Source organism: Rhopilema esculentum, chromosome 21 (assembly GCF_057945365.1).
Source record: "Rhopilema esculentum isolate cy_ngs chromosome 21, ASM5794536v1, whole genome shotgun sequence".
Classification (NCBI taxonomy): Eukaryota; Metazoa; Cnidaria; class Scyphozoa; order Rhizostomeae; family Rhizostomatidae; genus Rhopilema; species Rhopilema esculentum.
In genome coordinates this window covers 3,036,942-3,055,886 of record NC_142835.1, presented here as the reverse complement: position 1 = coordinate 3,055,886, position 18,945 = coordinate 3,036,942, and the positions used below count along the sequence as shown (strand labels likewise).

Here is an 18,945-nt window from a genome sequence, read left to right as displayed (position 1 = left end):
TGTTTCGATTGTCTCCCGCCTTTGAATTCGGCTTCTATGTTTCCATTGTTGAACTCATCAAAATGCCGATCCATTGTTACACAATTGGCAACAATTCTACATATATATATATATATATATATGGATGCCCATCGAGCCGACGAAAATCCCCCCTTCATGTACTCATTCTTCGTACATAAAAATAGCACGGCTTTTGCAATGTACGAAGAATGCGGAGGAATGGTACTTCGATATTATGGATTTGCGATGTGGACAAAACTGATGATGATGATGATCGATGATGATTGATGATGATTATGATTATGATGATGATTGATGATTATGATTATGATGATGATGATTGATGATGATGATTATGATGACGACGATGACAATGATGACGACAACGAAGATTCCAAATATATTAAAAATCTGAACTTTTCTAGATGCGCTTCCAGTCTGTTTCCCAGACAACTAAGAACCTTTATGCTCTATGAGATTGCGATTCACAGACTTAAAATACCTAAAAAACGGTGGCACGAGCTATGACTCGCCAAGATTACAGAACTCATTTATTGGGGCTCTGTGAGTGGAACCTAACTGGGAATCTGTTTTTTTATTTGACGAAGGACATTTTTTGCTTGATAACATAACACGAATAATTATTCTTATTCGGTTGCTTTTTCAAAATGCGTTTCGCAGATTTATACTTTCTTGATAAACAGCGGGCAATGCTAAACCCAGATCTTTGAATTCCACTATCAACCTTTGCAAGAAGGAGAAATCGATGCGTGCCTAACGATCCCTAACGACCCGCGCTGACAAAACGGTTCCAGCATAATGATCTCGCGGCAGTGCAATTACTTGATTACGAAGGGGAATCTTTCGTACGTAATTGTGAGCAGCAAAACTTTTAATTTCGTAAACTTCCTAGTTGCGAGTGCAAAGATTTCTTCAACTCAACTATTTGATGAAGAAATGTAGTCACAGATCCCAAGATTATTAATTGGTCATTTTCGTAACTGTTGGTCTGACCTCAGACTTTTAACAAATTTCCATTGTTTCTATGTTTTTCCTACACCAAACTACCTTATCCAACGGGGTCTGAAGAATTTCGAATGAATTTTGGATCAACCCCAGAGAAAATTGAAAAGTCCCTGCAAGCATTTTGTGACAATTTCGCAAAGCCTGGAAATCTTCGAATAACTTTCACCGACTTTGCAAAATTTGCGAAAAACTAAACAGATTTGAAACACTTACAATATATTTTCCACGACTCATGCATGAAAGTTAATTCTTGCAGAAACTCGTGAAATCGCATATTCCCGCACTTTCTCTTGTATCCTACATAGCAAATTGCAAATTATACGTCTAATTACGTTGACGCTTGACAGGATGAAAGCACCATTCTCAATTACGAGAAGGTTCTGATCTATTCTGGCCACCGTTCAACATGCACGTGCAGAACCAATTTTAACTGCCCAACGTCACGAGCAAATCTAAAGGTGATTGGTCGAATCTAAGAGGATGACCACAAAGGGGATCTCAGGCTAGCAGCCGAACCCAATTTAATAGCACGATTATAGACCTAAGTGTCGATTAGCGAACCTCAATTGCCCACTTAATCGGGAAACTCACGATTCTCGATTGTTCGTTTGGGAAAATTGGGAAAATCCTTTGATTTCGGCATTCAATGCCTGCATTGTTTCGATTGTCTCACGACTTTGAATTCGGCTTCTATGTGTCCATTGTTGAACTCATCAAAATGCCGATCCATTGTTACACAATTGGCAACAATTCTACATATATATATATATATATATATGGATGCCCATCGAGCCGAGCAAAATCCCCCCTTCATGTACTCATTCTTCGTACATAAAAATAGCACGGCTTTTGCAATGTACGAAGAATGTGGAGGAATGGTACTTCGATATTATGAATTGGCGATGTGGACAAAACTGATGATGATGATGATTGATGATGATGATTATAATGATGGTGATTATGATGACGACGATGACAATGATGACGACAACGAAGATTCCAAATGTATTAAAAGTCTGAACTTTTCTAGATGCGCTTCCAGTCTGTTTCCCAGACAACTAAGAACCTTTATGTTTTATGAGAATGCCTAAAAAAACGGCGGCACAAGCTATGACGCAGCAACTTTACACAACTCATATATTGGGGCTCTGTGAGTGGGACCTAACTGGGATTTTGTTTTTTTGATATGACGAAGGACATTTTTTGCTTGATAGCATAACACGAAAAATTATTTTTATTCGGTTGCTTTATCAAAATGCGTTTCGCATATTTACAGTTTCTTGATAAACGGCGGGAACTGCTATGACGCAGTAAGTTTACAAACCCAGATCTTTGGATTCCACTATCAACCTTTGCAGAAGGAGAAATCGATGCGTGCCTAACGATCTCTAACGACCCGCGCTGACAAAACGGTTCCAGCATAATGATCTCGCGGCAGTGCAATTACTGGATTACGAAGGGGAATCTTTCGTACGTAATTGTGAGCAGCCAAACTTTTAATTTCGTAAACTTCCTAGTTGCGAGTGCAAAGATTTCTTTAATTCGGCAATTGAACCGTTTGATTAAGAAATGTAGTCACAGTTCCCCAAATCATTAATTGATCATTCTCGTAACTGTTAGTCTGAAAGACTTTTAACAAATTCCCGTTGTTTCTATGTTTTTCCTACACCAAACTACCTTATCCAACGGGGTCTGAAGAATTTGGAATGAATTTTGGATAAACCCTAGAGAAAACTGGAAAGTACCTGCAAGCATTTTGCGACAATTTTGCATAGCCTGGAAACTTTCGAATAACTTTCACCGACTTTGCAAAACATGCGAAAAACTCAACAGATTTCTAACACTTGCAATATATTCGAATTTCCCGCCCTTGCCTCAGACTCTTTAAAAATGTCCCATGTGCCTTTCCATGTCTCATGCATGCAAGTTATTTCTTGAAGAAACTCGTGAAATCGCATATTCCCGCATTTTCTCTTGTATCCTACATAGCAAATTGCAAATTATACGTCTAATTACGTTGACGCTTGACAAGATGAAAGCACCATTCTCGATTACGAGAAGGTTCTGATCTATTCTGGCCACCGCTCAACATGCACGTGCAGAACCAATTATAACTGCACAACGTCACGAGCAAAGCTAAAGGCGATTGGTCGAATCGAAGAGGATGACCACAAAGGGGATCTCACGCTAGCAGCCGAACCCAATTTAATAGCACGATTATCGACCTAAGTGTCGATTAGCGAACCTCAATTGCCCACTTAATCGGGAAACTCACGATTCTCGATTGTTCGTTTGGGAAAATTGGGAAAATCCTTTGATTCTGGCATTCTATGCCTGCATTGTTTCGATTGTCTCACGCCTTTGAATTCGGCTTCTATGTGTCCATTGTTGAACTCATCAAAATGCCGATGCATTGTTACACAATTGGCAACAATTCTACATATATATATATATATCTATATATATATATATCTATATATATGGATGCCCATCGAGCTGAGCAAAATCCCCCCTTCATGTACTCATTCTTCGTACATAAAAACGGCGTCTGCTTCCAACCAGAAATAAATGTATACAGACACGAAACACTGGTGATCATTTTGCAGTGAACAACGTATGGACTTTCAAATGTAGTATGTGCTTGCTTCAAATGATCAAAATGCTTCTCGCGTGTATGCCATAAGCTGCTTTCTGCAATTAATATTCAGTGCAATTATTTGCGATGTTTTGATGTAGAGTCACAGGTCTAGCTTTAATTGGCTTCTTGTTCGCCTAATCATTACCTTATACTGGAAAGCCGATAATCACACCCTTAATACTTAGACACAACAGCGACTTGCAGCGCCTTACAGTCGAAGCAATTTTCGTGTGTGTAATTCTTGTTGCAAAATATTTTGCTTTGAAAGAAACCACCTATGAAAGACTCCAGATGCCTCTTCTAGAGAGCTAACAGGCTAATTCAAAATCAATGGCTTTAAATCACAAACATAATGAATAGCCTCAAGGCACTGGAAATACCATGCTTCTTTCAATAACCTTTAAAACTACTTTCATGAAATTAGGGCAATGCTTTCAATGCGAAAGCTTGTTATTGTATCTATACATCAGCTAGCTTGTAACTTTATTTCAAATGAAGCTTATTATTCTAAACAAGAAGTATCTAATAAGATATTATTATGTGTCTTAAAGAAACCTTTTTATAGATGAAGAAAGTCCACAATGAACGTTGTAGTAGTATGGTAAAGGAATTTTGGTGCTCTTTCACCAAAATTTAAAAAGTAGGTTATATATAGTGCTTCATACAAAAACAAAAGAACAAATCCCCAAAGCTCTAGAAACTTTCATCACAAAAAGGCACAAAACATCCTTGTTATAGGCGTGTCAATTAATTTTTTCTAAATTCACTAGCTTTCGTCATAGTCGTTGATCAGCAGAGTCCAGACAAGTCCTCGACCTTTCACCCATCAAATTTTCCCCGTCAAAACCTTCCTCCAATTTTTCAAGCAATCAACTTGGGCAGGGCGTGGCTAGGGAGTGGCTACGGCATAGGGAGTGACAGACGCAATAAATCCAGACAAAGTTATACGTTTGGGTCGATGGTAATTATCGCATACGATAAAACTTTGCTAGAATACTAATCACATTACAGCTCAAGAATAATATTTCTTTTCGAATGTCAAATAATAAAATCGATGGAAATATGATTAAATATAAACTCAAAAAATTCAAAACCATGGAACACGAACAGTATTCTCTTTTCAGTTGTGTTCTCTGGCGGTAAAAGGGCGTGGCCTAAAATTTTTGCACCTGTTCGTACCACCATTCGACTCTGCGACAGACGTGCGTTTTTAAAGCGCAACAAAGAAATAAGTGTAAAGTAATTTTTCTCAATTATTTTTTTAAATTCTTTTTTACCAAAATTTTCCTCCAAATTTCTATCGTTTATCAACCTTCCTCCGGTCAATGACCGTGCGACTGGACTGTTTTCTGGACTCTGTTTATCAGGTGACAAACATTATTCCAAGGTTCTTTATGAATGTACTACGAGGAGGACAAAAAATTGTGCCCCAAAAGAATTACCTGATATCCAGAAACTGCAGCGCACGTAAAGTTAGGCTGCCATTGAAAATAACAGTAGCGAGTACAATGACCAAAACAGTTGTCAACATGAGCTGCCGTGGAATGCTCGAGGTATTGCGGATGGCCAGTGCGAAGGCGACTGCTCCTCTCAGGCCTAGAAAACAAGAACATGAAAATAAATTCTTATCAGGCAAACTTACATCGTTCTTGAGGCCAAACATTTTAATACTCAAAATTTGATAAGCAAAATCCAGCTTCTATTCAAAGATATAAAATCATTCTCTGTTTTCATTTCCAAAATTCAAGTTAGTTGTTCATTATATTGATAACGAAAAGCTTTTTTGAAGAAAAACTTTACAGTGCCGGGGATCGAGAAATAGGAAAGAACGGCTGGGGGCTTATACATCCAATATTTTTTGATACTGTACTTAAAACGACACAAAAATAGCTTCGCTATTGACCCTTTGCATCCTTAGCCACCCCCCTCCCGAAATCCCTCCATTCGTAATATGAGCCAAGCATTTCAAATGTCACCTTTAAACATGTGTTATGACTGTGAGAATGATTTTCAGGTATCACAAATGCCCAATGTAAGCGCCATATCACTTACTCCGTACCTAACTACAATAGGTACGAAATGAGATTAAAGGCAGCCGACAGATACTTAAGGGGCTCAAGACATCTTTCACTCAAAAAGGACCAATCAGCGAGCGTGATTCCAATCACATGCGCGTTGATTGGGTCATTTTGATTGGCAAACTGTCGATTTGGATTATATCTGTCTTATACTCTTGTTCTTACTAAGAAATAATCAAGAGTCGAGACAGGTGTGTCAAGCGTTGACTGAGAAAAAACTTCGACCTGAATATACTTTGTAGTCATCCACAAGATTAGAGTACAAATCCTTTTATCAGAAATAGAAAAAAAGATTTTTATTGGTAATGAAAATTTTGGAAATTCTAAAAATGTTTTCTACACAACTTCCTAATTGGATGAAATATACTCAAGTGAATTGTGGTCACTCACAATAACTGGGTTAGAATTTACTGTAATTTCTTTTGCATAACTGGGATAGAATTTACTGTAATTTCTTTTGCATTGGGAGGATGGGAGGGAAGCGGATGCGAAAGAAAAGGGGGGAGGAGGGACAAGAGGGGGAGAAGAGGAAGGGGGGGAGGAAAGAGGGAAAGAAGAGGCGGATAAGAGGGGGATAAGAGGGATGAGGATAGGGGGTTGACAGAGTTGAGGGGAGGAGAATTAAAGGTGTTATGATGGAGGCAAGGAGAAGGGGCGAGAGGGGGAAGGGAGGTGTGCAAAAGGAGAGGGGTCCCGATATTATTTCAAGGTTCCAAATTCAAAGCAGCACTAGGAGCAGGATAACGTAAAAAATTTACGCCGTGCTTGGTTTTTACACTTTATGAAGGGACATACCACCAATAAATTAGGAGACATAAATTCCCAATGGCAAAATGTCAACCAGATTGTTACCAGATTGTAAGCTATGCTACCATATATATCAAAACAGTATTTTTTAATCCTTTTTTGGTTTCAAGGTACCAAATCATTTTACCAAAACTATTTTCTGTTAATTATGACAAAAAATGATTGGAATTGTGACATATGGAATTGAGATTAGAAAATCCTTTTATTCTCTTTCCGTTGAAATCTTGTACGCTATTTGTAAGAGTCTCAAGGAGGGATGCCTTGCAGCTTTGGGTTCAAAGGCACCTTGGCCATTATAATTATGTCATATGATATATTGTTAACAACTAACTGGTTATAAATCAGGAAGAAGCTCCTATGAAGGGGCTTAATTTCTTGATGTAAATAAGTGTAAAAATAAATATCTAAAATAATATATATCTAGTAGCCATTACATTGTATCTAGTACTTAAAAGAATTTGAGAAGGCAATTACTAGAAACTGAAGGCAAGTACTGAGAAGGCAAGTACTGAGAAGGCAAGTGCCCTTAGATCTTTAATTAACTACAAACGATACGAAGAAAGCACGTCCGACATTACAGCTAAATCAACAGGTTAAGGCCAGGCTCGTGCAATGTTTATACAAGTAATATATGGAGGCTCGATTGAATGAATAAAGAAAAAATCCCACCTACCTGCAAAAAACAACATATGCTGAAAGTTCCAAGGAATCTTTTTCTTCCTTTGTAGATTCAGGATGAAACTTAATGGGTAAATGTTGAAAAGTCTTGAGATAGCCATCGCGAGCTTGTAAGTGTTAAGAGCTTTTTAACATCCGGCAAGAACTGTAATACACGTGATGGGTTTGTGTGATTTAGTGACGGGCAAAGCAAACAAATATAATATTACATTAGCATTAGCGAAAAATATAGCGGCGAACATTAACTTTACAGCAGTTTTTGATATTCGAAGGATCTCCTGTGGATAACAAGTTAATTAACAGGTCATGAAGAAAAACCCCATTCAATCAGCTTTGAGCCTGATATGACTTAAACAAAAACAAGCGGTTTCATAGCAGACTAATCTATTTTTCAAAACAACAATCTTTTTTTAATGAGTAACAAGATCAAAAGATTGAACAAAACATGGTTAAATACAGCTTAAAAGGAAGGTGGTCTATCTAATATGTTTCAGGATGGTAACCGATGTGTCCCTAGAAGCACTGCAATATTCAAAATGGTGAGGGTGGCGAATTCACCGAGTTTGTTTATGATATTTTTATCAATTCCTCTCAGATAAGGTCTTGATTAGCCAAGTCAATTTACACTATCCATTGATTGAAATCGATCGGTTGAAAATCCTGTAGTAGATCTTGGTCGATGGAGGTATATGTGAAAGATTTTAATTTTCATATAAGTAAGGATTTCTGATACAAGTCTTCTCATACATGGGGAGAAATATTGTTTCGTTGTCAAAAGCTTAAAATTTTGGGACGAAAAGATACAAAAGACCACGCCATAAAGCCAACGTCTTGCCACTGATGTTGCGGAAATGTAAACACGGTTAGGCCCATGTAGAGAAAGATGAAATTTTCCGAGAGAAAATTTAGCAAACCAAACATCTACAAAAGAAAGAAATATTTCAGAGTAATGGGATGACAGAAATTGAAGTATTGGAACAAAAATGCTATTTACTATGTAAAACATCAATCAGTAGCAAAATAAGAAAATGTGGAAAGAAACAAAAGCATTTGCTTCCGGCAATTGTACTCGATTCCTTGCGACAGGTAGAAAAAAATTCTTCATTTTGTAAAGGTGATTGATCTAATATATTTGCATTTTACCATAGAAATAAGGTTAGACTGCTACGAATATCTTCTAACCAGAATACCAAAATATAATGTATCTATCAGAAATATCTAACGACTAAATGTCGCCCATGTCGAAAATATATTTCTTGCTCCGTTTTATTCAATTTTTGAGAAGAAATTGAGAAGAACAAATTGCTAAATGCGCAACGAAAGGCAAGTTAAAGAGAGCGAGAAATTTGTCCTTGAAAAAAGTTGCTACTACTAACACAAGCATGGAGAGCAAAACAACTAACAATCGATTTTCAACATTACTTTATGGAAACAAAAATCAAACGTGGTTTAATAAATGACTTTATGGAAACTCATCAAAAGCATATTTAACCTAAATTACAATAATCAGTATAGCAATTAAAAATGAGAAAAACTTTACTTAATTAATGCTTTAGTTTATTTAAATTACGTTTTGACGAAAAATTGAATCATTGAATTAAATCTTTAGAATCAAAAAATCAAAATCTTTATACATTATTCTTAAAACAAGATTAAATGTTGACAGGTGAAATAAGAGTCAGTAACTTTTTGCTAGGCCTAGTCTCAAATTCGGGAATATTCAAACGTGGTTTAATAAATGAGAGTGGACAAAGCTTCTCACAGATTCAAGGCATAAATAGTATTTGAACCTACAAGTAATTCTTATACAATATTGTAAAAGCAAAACAAAATACTCTTAAGAATATCTCACAAAGATGTTTTAAGGCGGATGTTTTAAGTCGGAAAGCAATTAAATATTTATTTGCATCTTATCTAGTTTCAAAAGGAAAAGCATTATCTCGGTCTTCTACGAAAAATTCGCAATTTTCTGCCTTCTTTTGATAAACTATGATATACTATTCAATAATCTCTGTCGTTCTTTGCTTGATTTGCCATAGACAACAGTTCAAGAGATTAAAAAAGCACGTTGAGCTAAACAAACGGCAATAAAAATACTGATAAGAAAGTCTGGATTAATTGAAATGAAATGTTGAAAATCTACTCACTTGCTTTGTAGCTGCTTTTGAATCTTCTGACAAATTTGGATATGTGTACTGTGCTTGGGCGATGCCACAAAACAAAACAGCCACGATACCTATGTAAAAATTAAAGTATATCAATAAGGGGGAATTGAAAACTCTGTGAATTTAAGGAATCATTGCTTTACACAATATCAATTGTTAGAATGGCTTCTAAATCAATTATATTTCGGGAAGATAAGATTTGCGAGTCCAAAAAGAAGCAAGTCCTGAGTCCAATTTCTAAAATAAAACTACTTTCAGGGTAGATTTGATTTACGAGTCCAAGGAGAAGCATTGCTTCAAATCAGTGCAAATAGACGTGACGAGCAAAGCATGATCGATCAAAACTGTTACGTCTAGCATTATTTCGCTGGCACTTATGTTTCCTTTCCATTGAATTAAAAAAGCATGCATTTGTGTACTTTGCCCCATTATTATTTTAAATATGTACTCAAGACTCCTGGATGACGCAAAATAAGCTGGACATCAGGAATAAAATTTTTCGTGTCTTGCATAATTTTGGTAATACTACAACCAAACCTGGTAATTTTAATACGCAGACAATATTTTGGAATAAGAATATTCCAAACTATCGCAAAAATGAAAGGGGCAATATTCGTAGGGCATGATTCCATGATTCCTTCCATGTCAAAATATTTTCTGATTCCAAGATTATTCCCTGAAGTCTGAAGTTTATGTTTCAGTTCCCCCCCGTCCCCCCTGTCCTGATACTAAACTATTCCGTCTCATACTGCAAACCACATATGAAGAACAAACTATCGTCTTCATAAACTTTTAGAAGAAATATATAAGATTACCAGTCAATTGAGCTATTTCAGCTAGCAGAAATGTACTGTAAGACATCAGAGCAAACAGGGCTGTTTCAAGCTGTGGGAACTGCTTAATGTTGGTCAGTTTTGTTACCTTAATATCGTCAAGGAAGCAGTTGGAAAAAGTATCAAAGACTAAAAAATTCAACTCTGATATAAACTCCTGAGACATAAACGACCTTTTTTATCACAAAACACATCTCAAAACAAAAAAACTTAATCATACATATACACATTGAAACAGGCAGGACACGAGATAATTTGCTGTCAAGTAACAGAAGTAGCCCTAGGTGTTTTACTGAAGCTCATGCTCTATTCTTCTGAACGTCAAAATAGTAAGAAAATATCACAAAAGATTACTATGATATCAAATCCTAATATAAACACATGGAGACAGACAGAATGGAAAGGAGCGAACGTCCATGATGATTAAAACGCAACTTTGAAAGTTATAACAGGTCTAGATTTACAGTCCGAATCAGTAGTTTAGGAGAATATCTATACCACAAGATGAAAATAATAATTTAAACATGACTTCAATAGAAAGGACTTCAATTGATAGCAGCTGCATCCTTTAGCTCATTGAATCACTTGGTTGATATAATTCTACTTTTAATTAGAGTATTTCATTGGAGGCAGTCCTGTTGATGAATAATAAGCGAAGGATACTAATGCAGTGACTAGGCCCATTAGGCAGCCCAGCAAAAACGAGCCACCGAATACACCGATGAACTGGCCAATTGCTGCGAAGACTGGCTCTGCAGCGAGCCCTGACGCTGTGTAGGACTCGACCGTTCTACAAACAAAATTTGCACCAATCGCAGAATATATATACTAGTTATAAATTTGTAGACATTAAATCTAACCAATAACTTGGATATTTAAAGATTTTGGAAATACAACAATCAAAACTTTTCAAGGGATACCCAGAGGAAATAGATTTTTCATACAAAAATAAAAATATGATTTATACGAATGTTCTATTTGTCATTGCTTACACGATCATTAATGGAGCTTAATTTAGATATAGACCTTCAATTTAGATATAGAGCTAGACTGAACATCAATTAATAGATAGAAATTATTGAATACATTTGGCAAATCCTCTAATGTAAAGTTAATTGAAAACTGTTGAATTTTAATCACAAGTCGCAATATAAAATTGTTTTAACAATATAAAGCCCTTTATGTCCTTTTGTTATATATAAACCTGCAGTACAGACATAAAAAAGGGACTATGATTGAATATCATTACAACAACTTTCAATAAGGAAGCTACCACGAGCTGCTAATAAAGTAATATTTCAGACCATAGTCGGCGTACAACCCTTCAAAAACGTTAGACAGTTAACATTTTTCCATTTTAATGTTATCAGGCTTAAATTGTGATCCAAAGGTCTCAATGCTGCCTTTGAATTTTCATTATCATACCCAGTTCCAAAATGAGAACTTTTCGATAAAGTCCCTATAATTTTAGCATCAGCTTGATATTACAGAGGTATTTCCAACTGAGATGAAAAGCATCAAAACTAAGCTACTTTGAAATTACTATAATTACAAGAACTACAGATTGAAATGTAGCGATGGCTTGGGGATGAGACCAGGCTCGAGCCCCACTTCTAAACATTCATAGCATCGAATCAATTTTACCACAAAAGAACTAATGTTTTAACTATCAGACTTGAGAAAAATTGTCAAAAATTTATAGAGAGAAGGCTTAGGAGCACGTGCCCCCCACACTATATAGAATCAGAGTAAAAGTGCCTATTTGCAGCTCATGGAGTAGCCCTTTCTTTGCCATATATGAATTTGAAATGCTTCCTACGTGTATGCTTAAATCTGTTTTGTCCTTATCGGTTTCCGAGGAGAACGCAACCAAGATAAGTTGTTTTGGAGTAATGTTTTTTCTTTTTGATGAACATGAAAATAGTAAAGGTGCTTAATTTAAAAAGGTAATTGAAAAAAAAATTTCTTGCAGAACTTTATGCATGAAAAGTTTCCTGCCAGTTTAGGTGGGTTTTCATACCCTGCTTACATCTCTCAATCAGGATATTTTTGTTGATCCCCTATACACTTTAAAATTTGAAAACCCACGTATACTGTAAATATGCGTAGATCAAACCTGTAAAGAACAATGGCAACAGCATCATTCATCACGCTTTCCCCAAACATCAGGGCGTAGAGATCAACATCAACGTGCATGTCATGGAAAATTGCCAACACAGTTACTGTGAAAGAGGGAAAACGTCCTATAATTCGGAAAGTTCTTTAGGAAAATTGACAAGATCATCTTCTCTTGAAGATCTATTAATCAAATATGGCACAAAATATCTGCTTTATATTTTTCCTTACCTATCCATCTTCAAAATCACGATGCTATTTTGAAAGCCTGTTTCAAATACATACTAGTGGGAAACCTTCCCACCCACATAACATAGAACAGCTATAGGAAAACTACGGATTTTTTAAAAAGCAACACTTGTATGTACCCAAAGCTTCATACTGCAAGGCCAAGTGGAAAAATCACCTTGTATGGACAGGCAAATGTATGTTATTTAATCCATAGTCACCTTGCAAGGATAGAGAAGGTTTCATATAGAAATAATTACGATATTTACCAGGATCAGTTGCTGATATTAAGGAGCCAAACATCAAACACTTCTGGAAGTCAAATGTGGCATAGTATTCACTGTGAACCATGTTTGTGTACCCATATATCATTGCTCTTTAAAAACAAACAAAACATGATTACGGTTGCCAGAATTTCATATATATATATATATATATATATATATATATATATATATATATATATAGTTATTAATTATCATATTGCTGTCTAGAGTGCTCAACTTACCGGAGCGATTAGATAGACTAAAATAAACAGACTATTGTGACACAACTCTGAGTTTCATGTGTAAACAATCATCAGGTGTATAAAAGAACACAAGTTAACGGCAAGCAAGATATAACGGTGAAAACGAATAATCGAACACAATCAAACGAAGTTAATTGTGCAGAGTGATAAATCATAACAACTACATTCTAAGATCGAAAATTGCTAATCAAAAGTTTGTTTTGGTGTCTACATTGGCTTATAAATTCTGTTCTATTATTAAGTATTTTATTGTCCCCTAAAGATTGAATTATATAAAATTTTTCTGTCAGGCATAATTTACAAAAGTTGCTTCTAGCTGTGCTTTTTATTCTTTTGACAATTCTCCATTTAATGGTTGGTATCTTTCCTTGTTCCTTCAATTTCCAAATATATTTTGAAAGTTCGGTACTCTTTTTATATCTTTCGTGTTTAAAATCTTTGTTATGGTTAGCATATCGTAGTTTGAATGTACCTTCGGTGAGGCCAATATATTTTTTCTTTTCATCATCTTTATCGTTGCTAACTGTTGCTTCATATATGAGGTTGGGTGTTAAACATTCATTTCCTAATGGGCAGTCGTCTTTGTTTTTGCAGTTACATCCATATTCTTCCTTGCTTTTTGGGTTTAAAACAGATTTGTTGTGTGAGGATATTATGGAACCTATATTTTTCATGCAGCTGTAACTAACCTTGATTGTGTTTTTATTAAAAATTTTAGCCAGTTTTTCATCATCAGCGAAATGTTTCTTTACAAGCTTTAAGAATATTTTGCCCACGTTGGTTTTGACATTCCTCGAGTAGGGTGGATTAAACCAAATAATTTTCCGTTTGCGCTTCTTTTTATCTTTATTTTTCCTTTTCTCGGTATCTTTGGGGATGTATTTCAAATTGTCGTTAAAACCACTTTTTCTAAGAGCTTCTTCATATACGGTCATTTCTCTTCTATAAATTTCTTCAGTTGATGATAATTCTGATATCCGTTTGTTGATGCCTTTAGGTAGTTCTTTTAATACTGTCGGCGGGTGATTAGATTGTTTGTTGATGTAGACAGGATTGTTATTTGGTTTTCGATATGGTTGAATAGTGTTGTTTTGAAGGTCCAGGCGTATATCTAAAAAGTCTACTGTTTTGAGATTTGTCTTAATTGTAATAGATAGTCCACACTCCTTGAATATTTGGATGATTTTCTTTCTTTTTTGGTCAATGTTTGGTCCTGATAAATTCCTTACAATACCTAACCCATCATCTCTGTATAGCCCAACATTTCCGTTACCCATTACTGAATTTAATTTGTTTAAGATATAGGTACCAACCAATTCACAAATTTCTGCTCCGTCAAAACAACCCATCGGTACATCAAAATCTTCGTCGCCTTTCTTCTTTACCCATGGGATTCCTGAGTTGAAAAGTAATGTTTTCCTTGCTTTCGATATAATGTCAATTTCTTTGTTTGTAATATCTGTTAGGTTTTTGGCATAGTCTATAGCTTTGTTGAATAGTTCGGCAGATATTGATGGGTAAAATGATTCTATGTCAAAGGTGATGAACTTTACGTGTTCTTTATTATTAATACTGTTAAACCATTGGATAACTGAGTCTGTATTTTTCCATTGGTGAACTTTACTTGCTGTGACGATCTCATTGTTAATTTTATCTAATATTGTTTTGCTAATTTTGCCAATGTCTGATTTGGTTGGGTTTATAAGTCTGCATGATACCTTGGTGGGGAAGTTTTCTTTATGATCTTTGATGGTGATATAAGCTTCTTTGTTTTGTAAACATTCCACTCTAGTTAGCAACGATAAAGATGATGAAAAGAAAAAATATATTGGCCTCACCGAAGGTACATTCAAACTACGATATGCTAACCATAACAAAGATTTTAAACACGAAAGATATAAAAAGAGTACCGAACTTTCAAAATATATTTGGAAATTGAAGGAACAAGGAAAGATACCAACCATTAAATGGAGAATTGTCAAAAGAATAAAAAGCACAGCTAGAAGCAACTTTTGTAAATTATGCCTGACAGAAAAATTTTATATAATTCAATCTTTAGGGGACAATAAAATACTTAATAATAGAACAGAATTTATAAGCCAATGTAGACACCAAAACAAACTTTTGATTAGCAATTTTCGATCTTAGAATGTAGTTGTTATGATTTATCACTCTGCACAATTAACTTCGTTTGATTGTGTTCGATTATTCGTTTTCACCGTTATATCTTGCTTGCCGTTAACTTGTGTTCTTTTATACACCTGATGATTGTTTACACATGAAACTCAGAGTTGTGTCACAATAGTCTGTTTATTTTAGTCTATATATATATATATATATATATATATATATATATATATATATATATATATAGTTTAGATCGGTCAATGGAGACGTGGACAAAACAACATGGAAATCAAGTATATCACTGAAGATATTGATTTGAATCGATATCAAATAAATTTTATATTTTTCTTAAAGGTACTGTCGTGTAGTTTTTGTTGATTCAGTTTTAGAATCTATTTCAAGTGTATAATGGCACAAGGCTAGCAATATTTGTACAGGCCCCATGTGTTGTATACTCGAAATATAATTGTTTGTCACTTGATTGTTGTTTGTTCGCAAATTCATACATATAAATATATAAAAGTGTCTCAAGCCATCCCGTTAACTTAACTGTGTAATGCTACGGACAAAACAAAACATAAGACTCGAAATAAAAAACTGACTAATGCATTAAAATCTGGCAATTACCCGAAAATCACTGTGGATATTGTCGTACCAACAAACGCATACATCAAAATTGCGCCAAGATTTCGAAAGAAAAACCTCTGCAAAAAAGTTGGAAAAATTTGACAGAGCGTATTCAAAGGTTGTAGCCTATTTACAATAGACATTGTTCAATAGACAGCCTAAATTATGGACACAGTCTGAAAAGAGCTTGTCAAAGTATTCTTAAAACATTCTCATGTTTGTAATCAAAAGCGTTCTTCTTTTTGAAAGCTTCCACTATGACCCTTAGTCACTATGGAACAAATAATTTCTGGCACTGTTTTGGAAAGTAAATAGACGCTAAAACTGGTTCTCAAAGTTGTTAATGACGCCAATGACATCAATTGACATCAACTTCCATATTTTTAACTAAAATAACAGTGTTCATCTAGTGAGAATTGCATTGTAAAACAATACATACGAAGTGAATTGAAAAACAAAATACAAAGCAAAACGACCATATGTTTTCCTTCATAGGCTCAGGGCAAAAATGTTCTTGTAACGTAAATATATTTTATATGACAAAAGGAAGAAGCACTGGGAATAAGCCGTCAACAGATTATATAAATTTGCGATGATAATAGCAAGAATAAACGTTAGGGAGAAACATTGCAAAATGACGAAGAAAAATCCAATACAAATTGACTATGTAGTGAAGTAAGGTTTGCAGGGTTTGATCACTGTGAAAATGGTCTTAGTAAGGTGCTTTTGTTCATTTTACACAGAAAATGTAAGCTTATATTCCGCCTTAAAAAAGTGTATAAAACAATATGTTTGATAAATGTGTACAGTTGATTCAAAGGTATAAGCAAGATAGGCAAAGTCGGTTGGCATTCAGTTTTTGCTGACCAGCAGCTTGTGACTTTTAAATCGATATGAAGGGTTCATTTTCCACCATTTTTACTACTTTAATATTGGATAGTAACTTTGAATGTGATGCAACGCTATAGTCTTTTCCGTAATTAAAAGATGAAGGAAGACACATATTATTGTATTTATAAGATACACAACCAGAAAATTATGGCTTTTTAAAATTATTACTGATAATAAAAAATATATTAGAAGCATAAGGTATCACATCAAATGCCAACGCACATACCCTACAATCTCCATATTTTCGTTTGAAAATATGACTTATGTTCAAGTGAAACTAAAATCTGAATATTTTGTTGCTCATTTTGACTGATATATAGATTGAAGTCATATTATGATCTGTTTTTTAAATAAAAAAGTTAACAAGTACAACTGCAAAATATGGACAACCTTTGGCATATTGAAATATTAAACAGTTTCAGTATTAAAAAATATCTTTTAAAATTAAATAATACTAAAGGCTATTCTTAAAACATGGTATAAAAATTTTAAGACAGATAAGCTGTTTTACCTTCTGCATATTGAATCCAGCAAAGAAGATGATTGGAGGAAGAAGAACATAAAAGAATATCTCTGGGTCAAAAACGGCCTAAAACATAAACAAAATTATACATTTTTATATACATATACAGTAAATCTAACATGCTTTGAAATGTATGGGATGGTACAACCTTGGATTGCTGATGAGTTGGCATAAATTTAAATTCTCAATCACAGGTGGAGCAGACTATGTAAGCCTGCCTAACAACCTGAAGTTACCAACAATCACTGACATAATGCACATGGGTTGAATAATTTTTTGTGTAATTTCTTATACACCAATTTCTGCATTATTGTGGTAATACCGGACATAACTCAAGCTAGATTTTTGCAAAAATGATGAAGTGGATAATCTGGAAATAATTCGAACTGTGGAAATCAATAACTGAATCTTAAAAGCTTCTGGACCTTAAAATGGGAATCAGCCATTCAATAATGGTACACTTTGAATCAGAGATGCCAGCTTACATTTGGCTTGGCACATTAAAAACAAAGCATGAACAGATAACTCCATGTGCATGTTACTACCCTGTCCTTAATGAAAGTGAGCCAGTACATTTTATTAGACAATGTCAGATTGATAGAGTAACTCAAAGTTTGTGGCCGAATTGACTTAAGACTTTTAAACCTGTGATATGTTTTTGGACTTGTTCTCTTGTATCTCTAGATAAATAGATGCAAATTTGTTTCCCTAAAAGATGGTTCAACTGAGAGGATAGTTAAAGTTGCCAGAAGATAACAAAAGAAAATTTCTTCAACTCACCATGTCTTCTAACTCTGAGCCAGCTTTTGTTGTCACAGTTCTGAGAACACCTTTTAACTGGTATGAAAACTTTGAATAATTGCCAATCAATACCCAGAGGGTCTGAGGAGCTGTTGTTTTATTTATCAAGGTGACAGGGACACCAACTGCAGTTGGACCCGCTCCAGCATATTTCACAATTAGCCCAATAATCATCCCTTGAAAGAAAAAAAGGAAAGAAAGACATATCAAAGAACTTGTGTCTAATAGTTTGCACGATGTCTGATATGTAAACACTTGAGTAAAATCAAAATGCAAAATATAACATATTAGATTTCACCGTGATGTCACTCTAGATCCTCATAACAATTCTATACCAGCTCATTCAGCAAGAGATGATTTAAATGTCATAAATGACCACATAAGCACCTGCTGCTGAATATGAACCCTTTTGGAACAAATGCTAGAAGCTGGCACTTAAAAGTAGTAATGAAAAGAGTTAATTTTCTACACAAGTTTAAATAGCAGATAAGTGCCCCCATTAATAAGAGAGGGGTACTTGTTCAAGCAAATGCTTAAAAAAATGCCCAGGGCTGTTTACTGTACACTAATTCAGGCCAGTATGTTGACAACTTTAGCTACAAATATGATTGTTTCAAAAGAGTAAAGTAGTTAAAAATCCTTGGCTGATAGCACAAGCAACTGAGAAATACAAAGTACATTGAGATGGCCAAGAGAAAAGAGAACTATAATCAATCTTATTGCTAGAAATGTGATGATTGACAGTTTCTTAGCCCACTTAGGCAAGGAAACTGGTAGTAAACAAAATCTTGGTTGAAAGCTTACAAGAAAAAATAAAATTTTAGCATTTCTGCAGGCCTTTTCGTTTGATGCGAGTGATCATTCGAGATCACATCAGCA

At 34.9% G+C, this 18,945-nt stretch overlaps 1 protein-coding gene across 1 annotated transcript in view; it reads right to left on the bottom strand.

Annotated features, from left to right (window-relative positions):
- LOC135684419 (sodium/hydrogen exchanger 9) overlaps nt 1-18,945 on the bottom strand; it is a 35,356-nt gene that overhangs the window by 14,346 nt on the left and 2,065 nt on the right. Inside the window, exons 2-12 of the mRNA XM_065199978.2 lie at nt 18,046-18,242; nt 17,254-17,331; nt 15,852-15,928; nt 12,838-12,944; nt 12,342-12,447; nt 10,889-11,015; nt 10,208-10,313; nt 9,375-9,463; nt 8,032-8,148; nt 7,223-7,334; nt 5,107-5,260 (exon numbers count right to left, since the gene is read on the bottom strand). Of these exons, the coding sequence (XP_065056050.2) occupies nt 5,107-5,260; nt 7,223-7,334; nt 8,032-8,148; nt 9,375-9,463; nt 10,208-10,313; nt 10,889-11,015; nt 12,342-12,447; nt 12,838-12,944; nt 15,852-15,928; nt 17,254-17,331; nt 18,046-18,242 (1,270 nt within the window). The remainder of the gene's footprint in view (nt 1-5,106; nt 5,261-7,222; nt 7,335-8,031; nt 8,149-9,374; nt 9,464-10,207; nt 10,314-10,888; nt 11,016-12,341; nt 12,448-12,837; nt 12,945-15,851; nt 15,929-17,253; nt 17,332-18,045; nt 18,243-18,945) is intronic.